The following is a 24,745-nucleotide window of genomic DNA, read 5'->3' as shown; positions in this document are numbered from 1 at the left end:
ACTGGGAGATGGCAAAGCACTCAGAAGGTGAGACATAATGTAAGGAAGGTGGGGGGGGGGGAGGGTCACTGGATTGGTACCCTTTAATACCGGATCTTCACCTTCTCCCTGGCAACCAACATAAGGTGAGTAGCTTCTACTTGGAATCTCCTACTATGATGGATTTCTTCACTACTGGTCCAAAAAAAAAAGTAGCAACCTGACCACTGGCTGAAAATGCTGAAACACACCCAAGGTAGGCACACATGTCCTTTTCAGTTATGGCAAGAATTTGTTACAGTAACAGAGACCTGATTGGCATACTTGTCTTAACATATCATTAACTGGTCAGTGGCTGAAAAACACTATGAAATGACAGGGACTGAATTCGCCAAAGCTCCGAACTCTTAGCAAGACCACTCTGCAACATGAGCTTTCTGACGGGCATCTGCAGAAGACATAAGGCTAAAAGAGACATCTTATTTACTGCCTCTGGTTTTGGTCAGAGCTGAGCCTAAATCCAAGGAGCCCCTGAATGGAGCCTCCCTAAAACATCTTCATTTCTCATTCCTGGTAGAAATGAAAATTACCTTAGCAAACAACAGGAATAACTTAGAGAATTCTGATTTTAAGAACAAATCATAAACACATGCGGGGAGCAGTACTTTAGGAATCTCCTGAAGGACAGTGCTCTCTGCAGATCTGCCAGTGGGGGTGAGTAAACACGGCCACCCTGGGGTCCCCTAATTCATCATTAGTGGACATTTCAATTGTATGCAAATGTCAGCTTTCCCCCTTCAACTAAAACCAAATACTATTCAAAAGAAGGGTTTCCCAGCCTTTGGTAAGTATTTACATGACACATGGGGTTGTGAGCTTCTATCTAGGTCACTTACTTTTTTTCCAGAAAACTTCCATTCCAACAAGCTGCCGAAGACAGTATCTGAACGACGCCGCTATGTAAGACAGAAAGGGGAGAGATGTCTTTCAGAATTACAAATCAGTACTTATAAAAGCATCAGCAGCAAGCCAGTCATCTGATTAGCCAGGCCCTTAGGCCATGAGGGCAGCTTCACTCCTCTAGCAGGTGCACACCAGATTTAGAGGACAGGGTTTCGCCTGCATTTCGACAAGAACAAGTGTCTCACAGGTTGTAGATTTCTTCTAAAACCTATAACAGAAAAGTTTTTTCTAACAAAAAACTTGGACATTCTCTTACCACCATTTCTAAAACAACAACAATGAAATAAAACAAAAAGTGAACTGTTGTTTCCCAAGTACATTAGTTAATAAATACCGGGCCATGTCTTCCTATTCTACTGACCATCCAAGAAAGACGAGTAAAGACTTACTCCTATTGCCAAAATTCTCCAGAACCTGTAGCAGTGCCTGCTTTATGAGGACCCAGGACTGCCACGGAAGTAAATGACTAGGAGGAGACTACGATGGTTTAAATAGGAATAGTCCCCATAGACTCATGTGTAGGGCTGCTTGGCCACTATTAGGAGGTGTGGCCTTGTTGGAAGAAGTGTGTCACTGTGAGGGTAAACTGAGGTCTTATATGCTCAGACTATACCTAGTGTGGGACACAGACTCCTTCTACTGCCTTTGCATCAAGATATAGAACTCTCAGCTCCTTCCCCACACTATGGGTGCCTGCAAGCCACTGCGCCTTCCATGAAGATAATGGAGTAAACCTCTGAAAATGAAAGTCACCCAATTAAATGTTTTCTTTTATAAGAGTTGCCATGATCATGGTGTCTCTGCACAGCAAAAACAAGAAGCAACAATAACAAAAATCAGAGACCATAGTAATTTCTCTTGGCTGTAGACTCTGGATGAGGTGAACTCTTCAGAGGTGATCTCCTCTAGCGTCGTTTTATGAGGAAACAGAAGTACTGGTGAAGCCTATGCTTACGGCTGCCGACTGCTCAGCAGCCTGACCTCTTGGCCTTCCTTACTACTCCTCACTACCCACTAGTCTCTGCCCCTGAGCCATGCTGGCCACAGGAGACTCCAGCTGTTGCAGGGCGGGCCTAGGCATTTGCTTCAGCTGTCTAGATCATAAAGCAAGACCCACCATGCATCTCTCAGGACAGCCGGATTTCTTATAGATTGATTTATTTGTTCTCATGGATGAGACTATGGGACAAACAGGGAAACGCTGCTCAAAGTCAACAAAAATCTATAACAAAATGTACAGAAAACTATTTTCATTTAAAATCTAACACTCAACAAAAGTCTCACGTTTTTAATGTGTCTTTCCGCCAGACACCTTTTGAATTATTTTCAACTAATCGCATTAAATGACAAAACTGCAGTTACTGAAATTAGTTAAAAATAAAAGGCTATTAAGATTCAAGATTCTTAGTAGGTGGTGGTGGTACAGGCCTTTAATCCCAGCACTCTGGAAGCAGAGGCAGGTGGATCTCTGTGAGTTTGAGGTCAGCCTGGTCTACAGAGTGAGTGACAGGACAGCCAGGGTTAGAAGATTCAAGATTCCTTGACATAACAGTGTGAAGAAAACCCTTTCTATAGGCAACAAAATACAGAGAGCCCTCAGCAAAGAGACCAACCCAGGTCTTCCTCCATGGGATTTCAAAGATCTTGCAATGAGTAGTCAAGTTGAGGAACGAGAATTGGTGTGCAAATCACTGTGTTAATGGGGGTTGCTAATGAGATGAGGCCCCGAATAAATTTACAAGAATGATTCCATAAATGCAAAACTCCACTCATATTCACAACTTCTGTAGGTGCAGAGAAGAATATCAGCCACGAAGCTAGAAAATTCCAGTGAGCTTTGGAAGAAGCAAAATGAAAGCAGACAGCAATTACATACTTGATTGTATTTGCGTTGTTGTGTTCTGAGAGTTTTTGTCTCCAAAGTGCAATGGTTTCGTCATTTATCAAGTTGGTATAATGTGCTTGGTTCACAGTCCTGAAGTCAACAGCAGGAGAAGAATTCTGGAGAAATAACAAGAGAAAAGAGAAACAATAGACACGGATCTCTTCTGGTCTCCTTCCCCAATGGTCTCCACATTGTCCTTCATGAACTGAAGGCACTGGTGGCTCTCCCTTGGAGCAGACACATGTGCCCACTACTGCATCCATGGGGATCTGCCCTAGGCCATTGCTCCTCTCCATTAGACTTGGTGGCAGGTAGCCACGGTACAAGAACATCACTCCCTTGCCTCAACTTCGGGGTACCACACCAGACTGTATGTGTGAGACCTCCTTTGCAAGTGACGGAAACCCAACATTTCCCTCCATCAAGCCCTGTCTCCTTCACCCTTGAGGAGGTGTTCTTTAGAGTCCATTTCAACTCAATGACCACTTTTCTGAGTCACCAGACCACAGAGGTATTGGTTACTTGCCATAATTGTTCACTCCACTCCAATAAAATGTAGCATAAAATATTTAAGCCAGACATGATGGTACATGCCTGTAATCCCAGCGCTTGGGAGGTGAGAAGAGGGAGGAGAATCAATAGTTCAAGACCATCCCCAGCTACATAGTGAGTTCGCAAGGCCAACCTAAGCTACCTAAAACTCTGCTTAAATAAGTTTTTTTTAAAAAAAAAAAAAAAGAATTTAGTTATAAATCTATAGTGTAAGAATTTCTGAAAAATTAGTGTCACATGACTTTTTACTGCTTGTGTGTGCAGTGCATGCCCTCTGTGTTTTCACATGTGCGGGTATATGTACAAGGTGTGCACACATATTCAAGTACAACCATGTGTTCACCAGAGGTTGACTTGGTCACTCTTCCTTGATTGTTCTCCGCCTGGAAACAAGGTCTCTCAGGTAAACCTAGAGCTCACCACTTGGCTAGTCTAGCTAGCCTGCTTGCTCCAGGGAGCCTCTGTCTCCACCTCCCAATGATGGGATTAATGCCACACCCACCTGGCTTTTACAAGGGTTCTGGGGATCTGAACTCTTGTCCGCACACTTGCAGGGCAAGCATTTTCACTACTGAGCCATCTCCTCAGCCCCAGTGACTCTTAATTTCTGGCTTCAAGTATATACCTACAAACTTATGAAAGAAAGTATCAAAAAGGATGTTAATAATAGCTTTGAAAATCCCAAACACTGTCCACACTGTACATCCTTTCTTTAGTGATACCTATTTTTAAATTGATTTTTTTGTATGCATGCGTGTTTTGTCAGCATGCCCATTGCCCACAGAGACCAGAAGAAGGCACTGGATCCCCTGGAACTGGAGTTGCGAGGTTATCAATGACCATGTGGGTGCTGGGAATTGAACCTGTGTCCTCTGGAAAAACAGCCAAAAGGTTCTTAACCACTGAACCATCTCTCCCACTCCAACCCCAATGATTTTTTTTAATTACAATGATGTACTAATTTGTGCGTATGTGCATGAGTGTGTGCACGTGTGCAATGGTTCATGTGTGAGGGTGAGAGCACAGCTCACAGGAGCCGGTTCTTTCCATCTACCGTGTTGGTCCCACGGATAGAACTCGTACTGCGCACTTAGTAGTCACTTGCTATCTGAGCTGGCTCACCGACCCATTTAGTGGCATTTTAAAGAAATATTCAAAGTACTTTCATTTGCTAAACCTTCTTGTTTTCAGCTTTTTCTCCCACACTTATTTATAATCCAGAACTACAAACAGTTGACAGTGTTTTCTGCCTTCTAAAGGAAGGAAAAGGAAGATCTAAGCAGTCAAAGCCATTAATTCATAGAATACGCAGTTTTCTCCTTTGCTCTTGCACGTAAAATAGAGCTTTCAAGTGAAACTTGCTAGTTGTACTCCACAGTTGTAAGCTGGCATTATACAGAGAAAGGAAAGCCCTGCAACCCTCATCAGATCATCTGGGTCTTGATAACTGTTCTATAAAGAAGGACTACAGACATATACTAAAAGAACAAACATAATACTGAAACATCAAGGAAACTCTTAAATCATCATGGACAACTTGAACACACACCCAGCTGCCTTTGCCCCTGTCCTGGTGTAAATCACTATTACCACTAGACTTGAACAGCTTTCCAAAAAGGGACAAACGCACACTGCCGGTAACACAAACTTACAGAAAACATGTAGACTTCGAACTGTCTTTCTCATTCTTCATTATATATTCAATAACCCAGACACAAGAAAAGCATAATTTCCCGCCATCCTCCAAGGCTATGGGAAGCAAACATCAAAACTGCACTTTGAGTCACCTGGGGGACGCTGGAAGCGGGCCTGCTGTTGGTCTAACTCAACTGGCCTGGAGCACACATTGGCACTGGCCCGGAATGTGTGTCGGTCACTGGGATTTTCAAGGTTCCCTTGAGAGTCCAAAGCCCAGTGACATTTGAGAAGCACTGACCTAGTACAGTGTTTTTCTTTTTAGCTTATACATAACCAGCAAGTATCGAAGCCTGGGAGTACAGTTGAGTGCTTCAGAACTTGCCAGCACGTACTGAGCTTTGGCATCCCCCAAGTCCCCAAGTGGTCCTAATGGATAACCAAAGCTGGGAACCAGCATATCACTATCCAATTACACACACACACACACACGCGCACGCGCGCATACAGTGGAGGGCAAATATTACAGATAACAGGCTTGAAGTAAACACACTATCTAGGGATTCCAACCACATTCCCCCTTCAGCCCTACCCTGACAACAAGCGAAAGAAATCATGAGGCTATAATTTATACCCAGAACCCCTGACTAACACAGCACAAGGATATGTGAGCACAGGCGGAACATTCAAAACCTGAAAGCTTCAAACTCCAAAAGTGACATGACCCAGGAATGGAAAACTCCACAGCAAGAAGCCTTGTTCATACACACCGTGATTTAAGATGCCCTGTGACAACCCTCATGGTGGGTTTGAGCTGTGCTGTGCTGTTTCATGGTTCTGCAAACAATGACTTAAGATGTGGGACAACATGGCTTGAGTGTGTTTGAGTTCCAGTGCGTGTCATGTTCATGTACAGAATGAGGGAAGATATCATATGGCCCCACCACGGTGCGCTGGAGTTGTAGTCAGTTTCTTGTGTAACGGGCTCCATCTCCAAGATACTTTCTGCATATGCAAATATTGTGAAATCCAAAAGAACCTGAAACATTATTTTTCTGGCTGACACTTCACACACGAAAGTAGTGAAAAGGTAGGTAATCATTTAATTTTCAATCTCTGTATCTGTAGTGTACACACTATCTGTAGTGTGTGTGTTACATAGACATAAAATATATACATATGTATGGCTTTGTACTTGAAAAGACAGGCGTGCCACAGCTACATCCTGAGACAAAGGGCAGTGGTGAGCTGCACGGGAGTCTGGCTACCTTTCTAAAGTGGGCAGGAGGAAGATTCCACTGAGAACTTGAGACTGTAAAAAGGGGACACCTCTTACCAGTTGAAACTTTAACTTCCTAGCTAAGTAGCACTATCATATAACTTACTTCCTTTTATCAGTGGGTTGTTTTCTGACCGAACACTACTACTACATTAAAGTTCAGCTACACAGAACATATTGTATATTTATTAAAGGAAGGAAACTTAAGATTTAAGTTTAAGTCCCAGAAAAAAAAATATGAATTAGTTTCTTACATAAATGAATTCCTATTAAGACAACTACTTGAAAACAGAGAAGTTCCTGAACAGGCCCTGTGTTTTTATCTTTTTTTTTTTAAACAGGCATAACCTCAACTTCCTTTAAGATTTCTCTGTGAAGTTATAAAGCTGAACCCAAAATAGGTCCAAGGCAGCAAGTCTACATCACCCCAAAGATGGCTAAAATGCACACTTTCTGCAGACTCCTGACCCGAAACACAGCTGAGCAACTGCAGTGTCCAGCCTGGCCAGGGCCTTTCGTATAGAATCACAGAATGGTACTCAGAAGTCGGGACTTAAACATGGCAGGGTCAGAGCGATGGAGAAAGGGTCTCTGCTTTCTTCCTGACCAAGTCTCCTGCTTTTCTAATGACTACCTTGAGCTTGACCCCCTACAGGGCTTGTTAAATAGAAGTAGGAGTGCAAGAAAGAAAGAACAAGGAAGAAAACCACAACGCAGCAGTGTTTTCAGTTGACTGCCCTTGGCCATGAAGAGAGGAACAAGTTAGACAAATGCCATAGATTCTCCTACCTATACCAGACCTTCAACTCTGAAAGGCAAAATGTGCTGTCTCCTCTCCCTTTCCCCTTTCTTTCCTTTCTTTTTCTTTGAGACAGCGACTCTTGTAGCTCAGGCTAGCCCAAATGGGCCACGTAGGCAAGGGTAGCCTTGAACTGCTGTCTCTACCAGATGAGTACTAGGGTCACAGGCGTGCACTGCCACGCCCATGTACGCCGCTGTTCTTTGTGGCTTAATTGAGAGTGTGATGAAGGAGCGAGAGATGGTAAATCTTGGTGTGGCATCAAGAGCAGGTGATAAATAATAAAGAAGATCTGAACTTTTTTGTATCTCTCATATATTTATTCTGTACTTTATTATGTATGAAACCCACTAAGTCATCAAACGTCTATAATTCATTTGGTCCCTAAGATGAAGAAACGGAAAAATAGCCTTAAATTTCTTTTTTTTTCTTTTTTTTAAATTTATTTATTTATTAAAGATTTCGGCCTCCTCTCCGCCACTGCCTCCCATTTCCCTCCCCCTCCCCCGTTAAATTTCTTTTAGAACAAATATGGATATAAACAATTAATTCTCCACTAAAAATCAGAACTATACAGAGTTAAGAACAGGATAACTGAGCAATCTGAATGAGATGCGTGGAGATAAGGCCAAGGCCTAGTCTGTTTCCTTTAGAAAGATAAAATCAGTAGAAACAAAGAGCTGCAAAGTGTTTGTGTAACCATTAAAACAAACACGGACTACCATCATTCCACTTTAAATGTGATAACCAAAAGAAAACTTTACCTCAAACGTGGAGCAAAGTACAAATGTCTGGTCCCCTCCAGAGAAGATCTGCTTAACGATACGGTACTTAAAGCGATCTGTCAAATAAATAAATAAATTCAGTTTGTCTTTCAGAGGTTGCTCTCTTCCGTTCTCTTCTGATACTCCAAAGTATGCTTCAAAAGGGCTTCTCATCTGCTTTAACTGTGTGCAGATTAGAGGCCTTCCCTCCTAGCTCACTGCCCAGGACTGTTTGTAGCTCAGTTAAAAATAAATATACGAAAGAGTGTCCATACCCTCCCCGCCAGCTCACCCTGACCTTGTTTCTGTTTCTCATGCTAATTCTATCATGCCACTGGCCTGGATTCTAAAACGGGCACTACTATAAACGGTAACATATGCACAGCAGTCATACATCTGCACGCGGTCCTCTCTATCCCCCTCAGGATGATGCTAGCAATGCAAAGACCTCTTTCTCCAGTCCCACGTAGATACCCCATCACAGGGGGCACTCTTACGACCACCTAATTGCTTTCTTTCATTTACTTGAAATGCAGTTACATTTCTTCCCCTAACCCACTGCGCTCACCCCGCCCCTCTCCTTTAAAATCATCGTCTCTTTTCGTTACTGTTATAGGCAAAGACATAGACACCTAAATAAACACAAACCTTCCCAGTCTGTTTAATGTTACTTGTGTGTGTGTGTGTATATATATATATATATATATATATATATATATGATTTCAGGGCTGAACTGATTGCCTCTCCATGCAACTGCTTTATTTCTTCTAATAATCCTAGTACCTCACACTGCTTCATCACTCCATACTCTTCCCTCCTCTCACATAAAGTATAATCTCCTAGAATGATCGGTCTCCTTGGACATGAATTTTACACTTGCAGGTAACAGCTCTGCTCCCTCATAATCCTCCCATTCACAACCTTAAAGCTCTACCCTCCTCTAGCTGTAATAGTCCCCGTGGTCTCCTATCACCACAAGGGCCATAAGTCCATAGCATATGGCGTAAAAACTTGAAAATTTCTAACACAACTTGTCAAACACACAGGCAGAAATTTATAACCACTTAAGTCAAGCCAGATTGTGGTATCAAATTAAGCTTGAGTTTCTTGATTCAATTATTATTGTCTGGGAGGAGGAAAGGGTTGAGCCAAGGACAATTACATAGCTCAGGCTTGCCTACGGGGTTTGTGATCCTGAATGTCTCTGTGTAACAGGAGGGCACTACCAGACCCAGGAGCACACTTGCTAAGCACATGTATTCCAAGTATGAGGAAGACACCCAGAGAAAGATATTTACAAATGACAAAGTACACACCAAGCTATTTTTTTGCGCTGGAGATTATTGCACACGGTCCCGTCTATTTTATATTTTAAGCTCTCACACACATCTGTCCCATAAGTAGTTCCTGACAGGTCTGCAGCAGCAGCTTTGTGCTGTATGCTAGGTTTACAAAGATTATTTATGCCCAAGCCTTCAATTTCTTAGCATCCAGGAAGGAGGATGAACTTGGGGGTCACTGGACCCTTCGACTGTTCCTCTTCCCAATGTGGCCATTGAATCTCTTTGCTGTTTTTCACAAAAACAAATACAGTAAGGAAACTGATAACTTATTTTTAAATCCATATTGAGCCCTAAATCTATTAGTTTAAAATTTTTAATTAAATTAGATTATTAAATCATATTTCTATTCAATAACTTGGCAGTTCAGTGTCTAGTTCTGGATACATTGTTTCAGGATAAAGTAGTTGGTCAATACGAATAGTCTGCCGGCCCAATCTCTTCAAGAGAATCTTCAGAAAGAAGTCTCATCCCATTGTCATCGGACACCAGAATCAGAGCACAAGCACCCACAGGCTTCTGAGTGAGGCAGATCTGGGTTCAAATCCTGCCTCTAGAATTTTTTTTGTCCTTGAAGGATCAGCCCTTCACTTCTGACCAGGGGGTGACAGCCGATAGTCTTGTGCTCGCTATTTAGTGCTTAACATGGTAATGGAATTTGTTAAACAATCAATTACGACTTTAAGATTAACCTGCACCACTAACAGAAATAAGATATACACCCGGAAGCCCCATGGTTGTTCAGAGCTTCGTGCAGAGCAAGTGCTCAAATGAGTTGATAGTAAATATCCAAACACACACACAAACCATCTCATGCTTATCCCTTTCAAAACAGTTCAAGTAAATAACAAACACATATTAAAATAATAGTTATGACTACTTACAAATATAATGAACTGCAATGAATATCACTCTTACCGGCTCTAGCCGAAAGCTGACCACTGTGGGCAGCCCAATACCCCTTCACTGGAGAGGGGCACTTAACATTACACGTGTGTCCAGTCCCTAGCTGACCTCTCGCTCCACAGCCAAATGCATAGATGAGTCCGGAAGAAGGCACAAAGGCTAGGGTGTGCTGTCTGCAGGAAAAGAATGGACTCATTAGCATACTCTCCACTGATACGGATGTACACGCAATCTGATTTTTTAACTTTCACATAAGATCACAGCAATTCCTACTGATTCATGGGGAGTCTCTCCATGTTCTTTTGTTTTGTTTTAACAACAGACTTTTAACCTCTGATACTTAATTAAGCACGGCTAACCTACAGCTAAGACCCAGGACAGCTATGTAACTAGTCCAACACTAAAGCATAAACTTGCTTACGGCATTATGAGTAGGTTTGTATAATTTGATTTTATGGTTCTCTTTGGTGTGTGTGTGTGTGTGTGTGTGTGTGTTATACTTGCTAGTGTGTGAGTCTGTGCATGTGTACGAAGGTGTGTAGGCCAGGAATAATTTTCTCCTTATTTTTAAACACAGTCTCTCATTAAACTTCCATTTAAGAGTCTCTTGGTGAACTAGGCTGGCTTGCCCGTGGGCTTAGGGAATACGCCTGTCTCAGCCTCTCACAGCACTGGGGTTACAGAGGCACACTGCAAATCTGGCTTTTTAATGTCCTTGGTGGAGATCCAAATCTGCATCTTGGTAATGGCAGGGCAGACGTGTAACTGAACAGCAGACGGCAACACTGACGACTGTGGCTGAAGTCACAAACACGCCTGCTGATCTTGGTGAGGAAGGCAACATGCAGAGAGATGAACAACCTGCCACATCCTCTCTTTAGGGTGGAAGAGAAGCAGAGCCCTTACAGCAAGGAACTGTCACATTCCTTCTGCACCTCTGCTACTTACCCTCCATTCCATGAGGCCCTGTGCCCTCCTCTTGGTCTGCTTACCTAAAACCCTTCCTTACCATGCCTACTACAGTCTGACTTTCCCTACACAGGTGATCATGCAATTGAGACTTCCTTAAACAAAGCTGTGACTGTGGCACACACGCCAATAATCCCTTCACTTGGGAGGTGAGTGCAGGAGGAAGCCTCCATTCCACACTGACGAGTTTGAGGGTTTGAGGCCAGCACAGGGTACACAGACCAGTACTATCTTATAAAAAAAAATAAATAAATAAAGCATACAAACGAAAAGAGATTTCTTAACACGACAGAGGTTCAGTGAGCCCACAGGCTTGCGAGTCTCAGGGGTGCTCACCTGCCACAAGCAATCTGAGTTACTTCACTGCCCATCAACTCCAGCACTCTTCGTGGGTTAACTTCATCTTTCATGGAGTCGTGTCCAAGCTGTCCACAGGAACCAGCCCCAAAGGTAAACACGCCGCCACTCTAACAAGGAACAAGAGTCAGCACTGAGGGCTGTCCTCTAAAACCACATGTAAGTTCCATCCTACCAGTCAGCATAGGGCGCTGCACTCACCTGGTACTAGGCCACCAGCATTTCTTCAAAACATTTATGAAGTAGAAAAATAAAGGAATATAAGCCCTCAGCCATAGGGAACAAATTCCACACTGCTTAAAGGACTAGGTGCCGTTTGGGGATTAAGGACTAGGTGCTGTTTGGGGATTTTAAAGGTGATTTAACTTGCAGTGATGTAGGGCTGGAGAGTTTGCCCAGCCATTTAGGAACAGCACTTGCCGCTGTTTCAGAGGACCTGCGTGTGTGTGTGTGTGTGTGTGTGTGTGTGTGTGTGTGTGTGTGTGTTTCCAGCACTTGTGGCCCGAACCTCTCACCCAGAGGTAACTCTAGTTCCAGGTGATCCAACGGCCTGCTCTAGACTTCACAAGCACCAGGCATGTACAATAACACACATACACGAGCAAAAGACTCGTGCAAAATCATTTGTTAAGTGCAATAATGCGTTAGGAGGCAAACAGGTTTAAAGCTAACACAGGTGAGATGAGAGGATTCTCCAGGTTCACTCGCATGTAAGAAACTGAGTTTCCATGAACTCTGTGATAAATATTTTAAATGTGTGCTTGAATAAATGCTAAGTAATACATGACAGCAAGTCCTCGATATGAAAAGACATTTTCAAGCTAGGCGTGGCTCACAGCTAGTGCTTAGGAGGTGAAGACAGGAAGTACAGGAGTTCAAAACCAGACTAACACATGCTGTATGGCAGGATAAACAGCAGCCTGATGCATGAGACCTTGTCTCAAAACTACGCACACACACAAAAGAAAGGAATGGAAGGAAGAATTTTCATTCTTTCTAACATGTAAAATATTGTTTTAGAAGCAACAGACACCACCTAATAATTTTAAAATAGCAACTAAATTACTATTTTTTTAAATATTAAAATGCATTATTTAAAAAGAACAAAGGATGGGTGCTGTTTTGCATATGTATATATATATATATACACCATACTTTTAAGTTATTTATATTGAGCTATTTTCAAATGTCACCCAGAGAATCTATGAAGTTATCCAAGAGGAAAGCATTGGCATATGTTTAAAAAGCAGTCTTCTTCCTGTTCCTCCAGGACAATCGAAACAAAGCGAAAGAGAACGGCCGAATCGAAGTCCCGCAATCCGCCACCACGGCTACTCTGCGACACGTGAGGCTGCCCATCTCACCTCCTCCACAGCCACGTCCCCCAAGCCTCACCTTCGTGAGAACGGCTGTGTGCTCCTCTCCACAACTAATATAGACGACTTTCTGTGTTCGTAAAAGCTTCACATGGCACGGAGACTCTCGATCTAAAAAAAAAATTAAGCACAAGCATGTCACTACCGCTGGCCTTTCAAATAAGATAGATACAACTATCAGTATGAACTTTATATCCTCTCACTTCCTGACTCACACATTCGGCTCTCTGCCTCCAACTCTACTTGAAAAGTCTAGCAAAACTTAAGCTTATATATCAAACCTTAACTCATAATTCCCTATACTCTCTACCTGTCCGCTCCAATTCACGTACCCCACGCGTATGGCCTGTTCCTTCCAGCCTTCTCTTTCTTTCCAACTGCACATTCTAGGACAGAAGCAGCATCTTCAAGCACTACAAAAACGTGACCACTGCTTCTCTCTCCAAACAGATCTCTTCCCCCTTGAGCCCCCACAGCTACTCAAACTAAACCACACCTCTCTTCAAAACCCTTCGTTTCTTCTCCGCCTCACTGAGGAAGAAAGTCAAATTCCTCGCTGTGCCCGTTGGGGTCCTTGGTAGCAGGGCCTCCAGAGCATCCTTGCTCTCCACCTCTGCCACCCCTCCACGCATCTTCATGGTGGTGCCTGTTCCCTTTGACGGGAACACTCCTCACCGTGTCCTGCTTCCGACCTGGTCTCCTGTAGAGCTCTGCTCAAATACGCCCTTATCAGAGCGCGCCCCCTGACAGACTTGTGATGAACGGGGAGCTTATTCTAAAGCCATGTGACAGGCTTGTTATTAGCATCCACCCCCTAGAATGTGGTCTCCACTAAGCCACAGATGTCCGCTCTTGCTCACTGCTGCATCAGACCAGCACACAGTCAGTCCACAGCAGCCTTTGTTAAACACATGGATGTGCCTGTGAACTGAAGGCGGCGTCCAGAGACTTCGCTTACCTTTTTCATCACTGAGCCCAAGCTGCCCTGCGTTGTTCATTCCCCAGCCAAAAACAGCTCCTGACAGAGACAGGGCAAAGCTATGGGCCCCTCCTGCAGCCACCTGAGCCAGTGGGATCCCTTCCAAAGACCTCACCCTCTGTGGGCTGGTTTGAGAGGGGAACTCCTTCCCCAGGCCCAGCTGTCCGTGGCTGTTCCTTCCCCAGGTGAAGAACTGGCCGTCTGAAATAGAAACAAAATGGTACAGGCTCCAAGCACAAAGATAATCTAGCCATTCCACTAGTCACTAGCTGCCCTCTGAACACCACATCCATCAAAGAGAAAATGAAGAGGCACCGCGTGGTTGAAGATTCCCAAAGCCTAAATTTGCACCCGACAACAGAGACGCAAACTCAAGCCTTAGTGCCTGCCCTTCAAAGGCTACCAACATCATCTAAAGAAAACACTGAAGGTTTAAGAGAACCCAGGTCTGAGCAGGCAGGTTACCAGGCGCACGTCTAAGCAAGGTGAACTTAGCTCTGACCACACGGACAGGATCTGCAGCTGCGACCCAGGACTGCTCTGGGATGGAGGCCTGAGTTGGTCCACGCAGCAGGAAAAGTGCACCCTTGCACCGTCCCACACTTCCCCGAATCCTGATTTTACATTTTTCTGGAATCCTGGCAGTACAATGGAGCTTGAGAATGAATTGTAGCCTTTAACAACCAAGTCCAAAATGCTTCTATTGTCTTAAAAACACCTGGGCACCATCCTGGCCCTTGCTTCTCTTTCCCGTAAGAGCTGAAACAGCAATGATGCACCGTACACCATCCACATCACCGAGAAAGGATGAGCTGCACAAAAGCGGCTTGACAAATGCCACTGTTCAGTTAAAGCTTGCAAGTTAGATAACACGGGGCTGCAGAAGAGAGTGGTTTTTAAATTAACATAGCATTAGCATATATGTATATAAATTACCAGCTGCCAGAGCCAAGCAGTGCCAGTTGCCACAGGAAACTTGTAATATGGTCTGCTGGTTCAGCTTCTGTATTAACCTAAAACAGAAAAGGGATTTCTTAGGTGTGCATCCACACAGAAACACAATTACCAGAAGCATTAGCAACTAAACGTATTCATTTTTAAAAAAATCATCTTGTCTAAAAGACCTTTACAAAATTAAGCATGTAATCCCGTCTAACTAATCATGTAATGTCGTCTGATAAAATTCTATCACAGTTCTCACTATCACTCTTAGGAATTTACAGTTCAAACAAACAAAAATCTCCCACAATTGGACCCATTTCTAAAATCCCACTGTGTACCATCCCTACTCTAGAAAGGAATTATTATGGCACACAAAATTTTTAGGATCCCCAAAGTATTTACTATCTTCATAAATGATAATGAGCAGACTGTGGCTGACAGTACCCAGAAACCTACATTTGGGAAGTACAGATAAGGAGACCAGAAATAAAAGGTCAGCCTCTGCTACATGGTGGGTTCAAGGCTAACCTGGGTTAAATGAGACCCTGTTTCCAAAATAGAAAAGCAAGGGAGAATTAAAAAACTTCCTGATCATCATCATTTTGAGGTAAGTAAGTATGGGAAATACGAGGGACACCCTTTTTAGTCAACACATTTGTCAATTGCTAGGAGCTAGTCCTAGAACAAAGTGAGTTCTGGACCAACTTACATGTTTAAAATTCAAGACAGACATTTCTAAAAAGAACTGGTTTATTTGTTTGCTTGTGTACCATGAGCATTGTTTCTAGGCCTATCAAGAGCACAAAGGAAATAGCAACACCATGAAGAAAACAGTACAAAATCAAGAACCTTTGGAGTGACATTCTCACCTGGGCACGGCCACGGAATCCTCAGTAGTCATGAGTCCCAGCTGCCCATCACTTCCTGCACCCCAGGAGAACAGCTGGCCCCGGTCACTAAGAGCCAGGCTGTGAGCCTCTCCACATGCCACATGTACGATGTGCTGATCGGCCAATGCTCCAATTTGTTCTGAAAGAGATCAAAACAGAGGGGGAAATGCACAGACTGGAAACAGAAACGTTGCTCCCTTCATTAGCCGCCTTCCACTGTGTGACCAACACCCAACCAGGAGGGGATGAGATTTGTTTCGGCTCACAGTTAAGAGGGCCTGGTGCCTCAGGGCGAAAGGAGCAAACAGCTGTGTCTCCTCAGACACCTGGGAAGAGAGCCTGCAATGCTGGCTCTTACCCCCTTGTCCCTGAGTCCAGGACCCCAGCCTGCAGGATGGTATCGCCCACATGTAGGGTCTTCCATCCTCAGTTAATTAAAACTCATAGACACCCCCAAAACATTCCTAGATGTCTCTCTCCTAGGTGATCTGAGACTCAGGTGTTGACAATGAAGAAGAACCACAGTGACCATCATCCAAGGCAATTTGATTTTATAAAGAGAACTGGGAAACCTGTAGGTTTACAGGAAAACTCTGGGGACTTACCAGCAGAAGAGTGGCATTTTCATACCTGTATATAAGATTCTTTGATCATACGTCCTCTCATTATGCATACTTACCATCTCTCCCCTACTTATCCCCTCCTATTCTCTAAAGTGCACCTTCAATTTTCAGGTCTTTTTTTTTTTTTTTTTAACTGAGATTCCACATATGAGAGAAAAAAAAATTCTACTTGTCTCTCTGAGTTTGGCATATTTACTTAACGTGAGCCTCTCCAGTTTCATTTTCTTCTACATGGCCAATCCATCCTAAATATAGATAGATATAGATACAGTTGGACCCATCATATATGTATGTATGTGTGTATGTGTGTGTTTATGTGCATGGACCTATATACATGTAGGGGCCCATCATATATATGTATATATACATACATAATACATACATGCGTGCATGCATACGCACATGTATGGACCAAAAAAAGCAATAGTGAAAGTTCTGTAGCATCTGAAACCAAATTATGCTGCTGAAGTATAGGACCAGTGAAACAGAAAAAAGACCTGTATAGCAATGTAGAATAGAAAATCCAGAAATAAACCGTACCACTGCCATTTGAGTTTTTAATAAAGGTGCTAAAAACATATGGTCGAAAACAGAGTTTCCTTAACAAGTAGTAGAAGACTGAAACTATATCCCTACCTTAGGGCCTATTTAAAAAAAAAAAAGATTTAATCTAGGTGTAGTAGCACAATCCTGTAGCCCTAGCCCTTAAGAAGTGGAAGCAGACAAATCAGGAGTTCAAAGTCATTTCTGCTGTATACTGAGTTCAAGGGTCAGTCTGGTTACATGTGCCCTTGACTCAAAAATAAGTAAATAAATAAGTTACCAAATATTGGTTCAAGGACCTTCATGTAAGACCTATAACTGTGGTACTAGTGCAGGTAAACGTGGGGAGAGATACTCTATGATGTAAGCATGGGCAGTGACTTTCTCATGAGGACTGAAGTTGTTGAGGACACAGTGAGAACTGACAGGTGGGACTGTGTCTAAGTACAAGGCTTCTGTGCAACAGAGCGAACCACTACCAGGCACACCCAGAGGACAAGGGAAACCCGCTACCATGTGTTCATGTGACAGAGCATCAATCACCAAAATACATAACAAATTATAAAAATTAAATGCCAGAGGAACAAATAGTGCAGTTAATAGATGGATGAATGAATAAGTAATGCAGTTAATGGATGGATGAAGGAATTAACAGCCATTTCTCAAAGAAGTAGTTCAAGTGGCCAATGAGCAAATGAAACAGTTTCATCTTTAGCTTTCAGGAAATTGTAAACCACTTCTACACTGAAACCATTCCAAACTAGTCAGAATGGCTAGCGCCAAGAGAGGCTGGGCAAGGACACGGAGATACTGGTAGATACTGGTGGTGGGAATGAACTTAGTGCAGCAATTGAGGAGGGGTCTCCAAAAACTAAAACTAGAACTTCCTTCCACACGATCCGGTTGTACCATCTTGGATGAGTATCAGAAAGAGTCAAACACAGCATGATAACAGAGGTAACCCGCGTGCTATATTAATCTAAGGACTGCTTTAATAGACAGGTCATGGAACCATTCTGATACCTATCAGCCGATGAACGGCTGTGAAAATGTAGCACACACTCAATACATGCTCCCGCTCACACACACATGATGAGGCAGAAAGACTGTCGGAGCCAGGGGATCAGGGACTTTGCTGTGATATTGTAACTCCTAGTAATATCAGAAGCCACAACCACAAAGTCTAACCAATGTGACTGTCCAAATAGAAACTGAACAATGAAGACACCAACAAACGTGCCAAATCAAACTGGATGGAAAAAAGCCTACAAGGCCTCAACCCTACATAAAAATCTGCAGGCAACTGAGTAAAGCTGGGACCAGAGAGGTGGTTTTCCCCAGCGAAGAGCACAGCAATTGGTTATCGAGTGCCAATGGTCAGTCCTGAAAACACAGATACAAGTAACATTTCTTAGACTCACCAGGTTATATTTAGGAAGATGTATGTATATACATACATATATGCATGCAATAACAACTGATTTTAAAAACAGGCCATGAATTCGAAGAAGAGCAGGCAGGAATATATGGGAGGGCTTGGAGGGAGCAAAGACAATGGGAAAATGTTGTAATTAAAATATAGTCTCAAGAATAACATCAAAAAAAAGTCTTCCAAATCTCTGGTTGTAGGGGTTTGAGAAGTAGGGGCTGTTTTAAATGGGATTGTTTTCCGAGTTCTGTCTTATTATTTGTGTAGGAAAAAAAAAAGATATTTAATTTTGTATGTTGATTTTTTAAAAAAACTTTTCTTACAACGTTGATCAAAAGAATTTGGTGGAATTATTAGAGTCTTTGGGGGTGTAGGACCATAGTAACACCAGCAAATGTGTGCTGCCTGGTTTCTCCTCATCTTCTGCCTTTTGCCTCTTTCTCTTGCGGTGTTGCTCTGGTTAAGATCTCAAGCACTGTACAGAAGAATGGTGGCAGACCCTTGCCTTGTTACTGATTTTGGAAAAACTGCTATTTCCCCATTATGTGGCCTTGTGATTCTTTTATTCCTAGTCCCTTCAGAGCTACCATCATGAAGAGGAGTTGAATGCTCATCAAAGGAGTTTACTCTGTCTACTGAAATGACCATGGAGTGTTCTGCCCTCAATACAGTAATGTATTCCAGTGCATGTTTGCTGTGCTGATGAATTCAGTGTGCAGGCGTTTTACTGTAGAAGTCTGTGTTTATGTTGATCAGGGAAATGGGTCTGTAGTCTCCTGTGTTGCTGTTGTAACCTTATCCAATTTGGACACTAAACATTGGCTTCATGAATAAGTTTGGAAGTTTTCATTTCCTCTGTATTTTGTGGAACTTTTTAAGGAACACTGTGCTGATAGTCTGGTAGAAACCAGCAGTGAATCAAGCTGGACCAGGCTTTGCTGATAGATTTCTTACTAGCTGTTTAGTCTCTTTGCTTGCTACTGTATTTAGATTTTCTTTTTTCTATACTCTTAGTTTAATTTGGTATGGTCCTATGTATCTAGAAACTTCTAGATTTTCTTATTTACTGAAATAGAAGTTTTCCCAATGTCCCCTAACGATCCTCTGTGTTTCAGTGGAATCTTAGTCACCGTTTTCCTTTCTAACTCTGTTGTGTCTTCATCCATCCTTTGGTCAGTGTGGCGAGGAGTTTGATCATCGGTTCAGTCCATTCAAAGGACTAACTGTTGCCGACTCTTCTCGTCGCTCTTTCCCTTTTCATTTCCCCAGTCACACTTCTTCCTCTTCCCTCACAAGCTACGGAGTCACTGCTGATCTTCAGGTTTTCACAGCTATAAACATCTCTCTCCGGCTACTCGCACTATACAGCACAGTTCTGTACGTTATTTTCATTTATTTGATTCTAGGATGGTTTTCTTTCTCAGTCTCTTCAATGAGCAGTTGACCATTCAAATGCTTCATTTAAGCTCCAACTTCATATATTTTTATAATTTCTACTGTTAATTTCTAATTTTATCTTATTATGATGTGATAAAAGGTGCTTTAATTTTCTATTTATGCTTGCTTTATGTCTAATATATGACCCGTTTTAGAGAAAGTCCCATGAATTGCTGAGAAAAATGTATATTCTGAAGTTGTAGATGTGACTTAAGCCCTCTTAATCTACAGTGTTATGTTGTTTAACCCCAAAATGTTTCGTTCATGACTTGTGGGTGTAGTCTAGGTGACCTAATTAAGGTGGGGCATTTAAGTTATTCTCTATTATTGTATCGAGGTTCATCTGAGCCTTTATGCTCAGTAGTTTTTGTTTTAGAAACGTGGTCTACCAATGTTCAGGGAATATGTTTATAAAATGTGGGTCACCTTGATGGAAGATCACCTTCATCAATCTTAAGAGACCTTCATTATCTTTTCTAACAATGGACTGGAGTCTACAATACCAGAAAATCCAGTGTAACTGTTTGCTTTTAGATTCTGTTGACTTGTAATCTTTTTTTCCCCCACATTATCCTTTTCATGCTGGGCTTATCTTTACCAACAAGGTGAGTTTGCCACAGACAGAAAACAATTGAGTCTTGTTTTCACATCCAAATCCCATATGGGCATGCCTGTGTTTACCGTCTCTACCGTCTGTGGCTCAGACTTAATGACTATGAATTCTTTTAACTCATGATTATTATGAGAGGTCTTTATTCTCCCTTCAGTTCCAAGAGGCAGCTTTGCTGCATACAGGAATGGATGCTGGCAGTTATTTTCTTCCAGGACCTGAAGGAGACCATTCCATGCTCCTGCTTTGGGGATACTAAGAGAAGTCTGCTGCTACTGATGTGTTTGTCTCCTCCCCGCCTCATGCCTGTATATGTGACCTGTAATCTTCCTCTCACAACTTGCAACAGTTGTTTATGGTGGTAGTCTATATCACTGATGTTTACCACACCAATACACAGACATTCTTTAATCGTCTTGTCTTTTTGAAGTTCTAAAAGTCTCCCTTAAATGTCTACCTCTTTTCCAAGAATTGGGAATTTTTATCCTATAATTTTATGGAATGTTTTCTGTGCCTTTAAATTGTGCATCTTCTTCTTGTAGGTCCATGGCTCACAAACCTGAACTTTTAGTGGTATTTCAGAGGTCTTATAAGTTCGGTACATCCTTCATTGGTCCTCTGCTGTTCTGTGGATTTTTGGATGCCTCTCTGCTGTTGCTGTTCCCTGATATCCTGCCTCCCACATGACTTAGTGGGTCAGTGAGACTTTCAATTGAGCTTTTTATTTGACTGAACTTCTCATTTCCAATTCTTCAATTTGATCTTTTTCTAAGGGTTTTAGTTATTTTGAATTGTTTATCACTTTAAAAAAAATTGTGACAGTGTTTCTAGTCCTGACCTTGAACTCCCTAGATGCCCAAGGACGACCCTGAACTTCTGATCCTCCTACCTCTACCCCCTGAGTGCGTGGATTACAGGTGTGCATTATCCCACCTGGTTTATACAATGCAACAGACTCAACCAAGGGCCTTGTGCCGATGAGTTAAGGACTTCACCAACTGAACTATATCTCCAGCCCCTTCATCACTCTTAATTTTTTTCTTAAATCTCATGTGCATGGGTGTTTTGCCTGTATGTGTGTCTGTGCACTGTGTGTTTACAGTACCCATGGAGGCCAGAAGAGGGCAAAGGCTCCCCAGGAACAGGAGTTAAGAAGGTTGTCAACCATCACATGGGTGCTGGGAATCTAACCAGGTCCTCTGCAATAGCAGTAAGTGCTCTTCGCCCTGAGTCATCTCTCCAGTCAACCCCCAACCACTTTTATTTCTCACATCATCCTCCTAGTTTTCATTCAGCTATTCACTTGCATTTGTTTTGAGTCTGTTCTGGTGCTTCTTCACACTCTTCTTGTATTTGCTGATCATTCTCATCATCAATCTTTTGAATTCTTTATACATCATCCACTTCACTATCGCTGGATTTGACTGCTATAGCATTTTGAACTTTTGGAGGACTCAATGTTGCCTTGGTCCCTCATCCCATATTTCTTGTGTTTCTAAACTGAGATTTATGCATCTGGAGCCATGTTCCTAGTTTAAACTTCTGAACTCCCAGATTATGTCACTTGGGTTATTTGCCAAAATTCAGGAAGAACTACACTGTAGCAGGTTTGGGGTACGGTTTCTCAGAACTGTGCTTCAATAGTTAAACTCTCAGCCGGCATCCTCAATGAGCCAGGCATGATCCCGGCACTACTCCCAGAGAAGGAACCTAAGTGCAAAGGTACCCAATTACAACTCCGGTACAATGGGGAAGAGAACAAGACAATACTACGTGAGGAAGAAGATACTACTTACACTAGGACTATGAAAAGATAAAAACAATACTAGTGGACAATACTAAAAGACCTAAAAATTAGAGCAAAATGTAATAGGAGGAAGCAAAGAACAGAAAAGAGAGCAGATCCAAGAAAAATAAAGCAAATAATAAAAATAATGAAAAAAATTAAAAGCAGGAAATACTAGGAGAAAAAAGAACAGAAAAGTATCTAGATGAAGAACAAAATAATAAAATCAAAAGAAAAAAAGGAGACAGAATTTAAAAGTAAATATTAAAGCTAGGTATGGAGGTTCATGTCTAGAGTCACAGCACTCTGGAGGCTGAGGCCAGACTTGGCCCTGTGGTGAAAACCAGTCTCAAGAAAATAAGTAGCAAAACAGAAATTAGATATTACAAAGGGACATGGAAGAGGAATACAAAGGACACAGAAAAATGAAAACACACAAAAGTAGAATTTGCATGTAAATATTTAAAATAATTGACCTAAGCAATATCAAAACAGTCTCTACAGGAAAAAAAAAAATAGATTTTAATGGCACCATAAAAAGGAGAGGGTAGCTAAAAGGAGGACAGGTTTCCTCTAAGGAGGTCAATCATGTGGCTGTTTTGGCCATGCACCAACCGTTCAGCGCAGGGTCTGTGTGTCATTGCGAGTCCTCATTCTGCCTTTTTGGTGTTCATGTAGCAACCACAGGCTATGTCGTGTGGCCAGAAAGTCATGGTTACCCTGTGCTGTCTTGTTCTTCAAGACTGGATGGGGCAGGCCACAAGCTTTCAGCCAGCTGGGCCCAGTCTCCAGCACCTTGAGTGTCCTATGATGGGACAGCTCAAGCCTATGGGGATGCTGGGACCTACACCTGAGGGGGAATGCTTGCATGCTGCACTTTGGGTTTGTGAACGTTCCACAAGTTGGGATCCACACACAGTGACCCATGGGCTCATTCCCCTCCTCCCAGAGCTCGGGCAACCACTCCCTCTGCTGAGTTTTCATTTTAAGCTTCCCTACTGATACCTGTTAGAGTTTTAGTATAAACTTTGTTCAGAGGCTCACAGGTCTGAACAGGTGGGCCCTAATGATGAGGTTGCCTCAGGGTTTGTGCAGTGTTTGGTAGTAAGCCCTAGACAGAGGATGTGGATTACTAAGGGGCAGCCACTGAGGGTTACACTTCTGACCTTCCTCTGGCCTGGACACTTTCTCTCTGTTTATTCTGCTGAAATATAGGCTAGCTATCTCAGTACACTCCAGATCTTGTATCTCTTCTCTCATCCCACTATAGCTCTATGAGTGACTGCAGCACCTGCTTAAGACCAACATGGAAGGCTGAAATTCCAACTGACCCCCAGGACACAGACAGAGCTGCACATCATAAAAACTGACCCGCAGCAAGTGGGTAGATATGTCAATGCCTGCCTTAAAGCCAGGCTTGCAGGCAAGGAAGCCCACCCCCAGCAGAGCTGTAACACACTATCACTACTACGAACATCCACTAGGTCACTAGTGGGCCCACGCACACGGCTGACGTGAGTGTACTCAGAACAACCAATAATCCAACAACTGGAATAAAAAAACATAACTGAGAGCCACAGCAGCAGACTAGATCAAGCAAAAGAATGTAAAAAGAAGTCAAAGAACTGACTCACCTAGAAAGGAAGGAAATACAAAAGTGAATAGCAATGCCACGTTTAAGCACGGTATACTTGCCTATGACATCAGTAATAAAAGGGAAATGCCAAGGGTTGAGGGTTCAGGGATAGCTGGAGGCTGACTCAAAAGGAAAATCGACTGACAAGGAAGAAGCAGAGCTGACAGAACAGCCTTAAAGGAACAAATCATTGCAATTCCACAGGAAGACAAAGAAATGGAGAAAGCCACAGGAGATATACACACACACACAAACATACATACACATCTGTGTGCACATATACATATATTAATATATAATTAAACACATATATATAAATATATAACTAAATATAATAACTTAAACTTGCCAATACTCAGGAACAATAGTGCATCACAACTCCAATTAGATTTAACTTAGTCAAAAGTCAAAGACAAAGAGAAACTTATAAAAGAAGCAAGAACAGTTTTCAAGCCACATAGAATCAGAGTGACAGATTTCTAGGTAGAAGCCTAGCAGGTCAGGAGAAAAGAGGATGATACATCAGAGATATACAACAGCAGGTATGGATCAAACTAAGCATCCAACAATGGATGCGTGAATAACATAAATTTGGAATTTATGCATAGTAAGATATTATTTAGCCACAAAAGGATGGAATTCTGTGGTATGGGGAAATACAGATGAGTCTGGAAGATACTATGTTAGGTGAATAAATCAGGCACAAAACCAACTTTGTAGACTCTCACGTAAATATGGAAGCTATGCACATTGATTCGACAGAAATAGAGCAGAACAGTGGATACCAGAGAAAATGAAGGGGATCAGGGAGATTGGGGGCTGGGGGGACAGAGAGAAAGGCCAATAGCGGAAGGGTGCAGTTGGAGAGAAGAAATAAACACTATGCAGGGTGTTCGGGAAGAAAAGGTATCAACGGTCTGAGCTAACACTGAAACCTTCATCCTACGATACCAACCTACCAGGCAAGATGTGCCCACTGGCGCAACAGTGCCATGCCAGATCAACAACCACACTCTAGATCAGATCTGATGCCTGCTCCACAGAAGGGAATTCATGCCTGGCACT

General features: G+C 42.6%; 1 protein-coding gene across 4 annotated transcripts in view; it reads right to left on the bottom strand.

Annotated features, from left to right (window-relative positions):
• Herc3 (HECT and RLD domain containing E3 ubiquitin protein ligase 3) overlaps window positions 1–24,745 on the bottom strand; it is a 99,171-nt gene that overhangs the window by 50,464 nt on the left and 23,962 nt on the right. For 3 of the 4 annotated variants that reach the window (XR_007589990.1, XM_050131714.1, XM_050131715.1), the window contains exons 3-11: window positions 15,596–15,755; window positions 14,721–14,797; window positions 13,764–13,985; window positions 12,825–12,916; window positions 11,409–11,539; window positions 10,116–10,276; window positions 7,857–7,933; window positions 2,819–2,943; window positions 876–935 (exon numbers count right to left, since the gene is read on the bottom strand). Coding sequence is in view for 2 of the 4 variants with exons in the window: in XM_050131714.1 (XP_049987671.1) it covers window positions 876–935; window positions 2,819–2,943; window positions 7,857–7,933; window positions 10,116–10,276; window positions 11,409–11,539; window positions 12,825–12,916; window positions 13,764–13,985; window positions 14,721–14,797; window positions 15,596–15,755 (1,105 nt within the window). In the remaining 2 variants the exon portion in view is untranslated. Of the gene's footprint in view, window positions 1–875; window positions 936–2,818; window positions 2,944–3,881; window positions 4,012–7,856; window positions 7,934–10,115; window positions 10,277–11,408; window positions 11,540–12,824; window positions 12,917–13,763; window positions 13,986–14,720; window positions 14,798–15,595; window positions 15,756–24,745 lie in introns of those variants that run through there. The other variant, XR_007589991.1, reaches the window with a different exon arrangement.

The sequence above is a fragment of the Alexandromys fortis genome, unplaced genomic scaffold, assembly GCF_014885135.2.
Source record: "Alexandromys fortis isolate MF-2015 unplaced genomic scaffold, M_Fortis_MF-2015_v1.1 scaffold_386, whole genome shotgun sequence".
In the NCBI taxonomy this organism is placed as follows: domain Eukaryota; kingdom Metazoa; phylum Chordata; class Mammalia; order Rodentia; family Cricetidae; genus Alexandromys; species Alexandromys fortis.
Note: the sequence above shows the minus strand (reverse complement) of the source record. Positions and strands in the feature narration are given on the sequence as shown.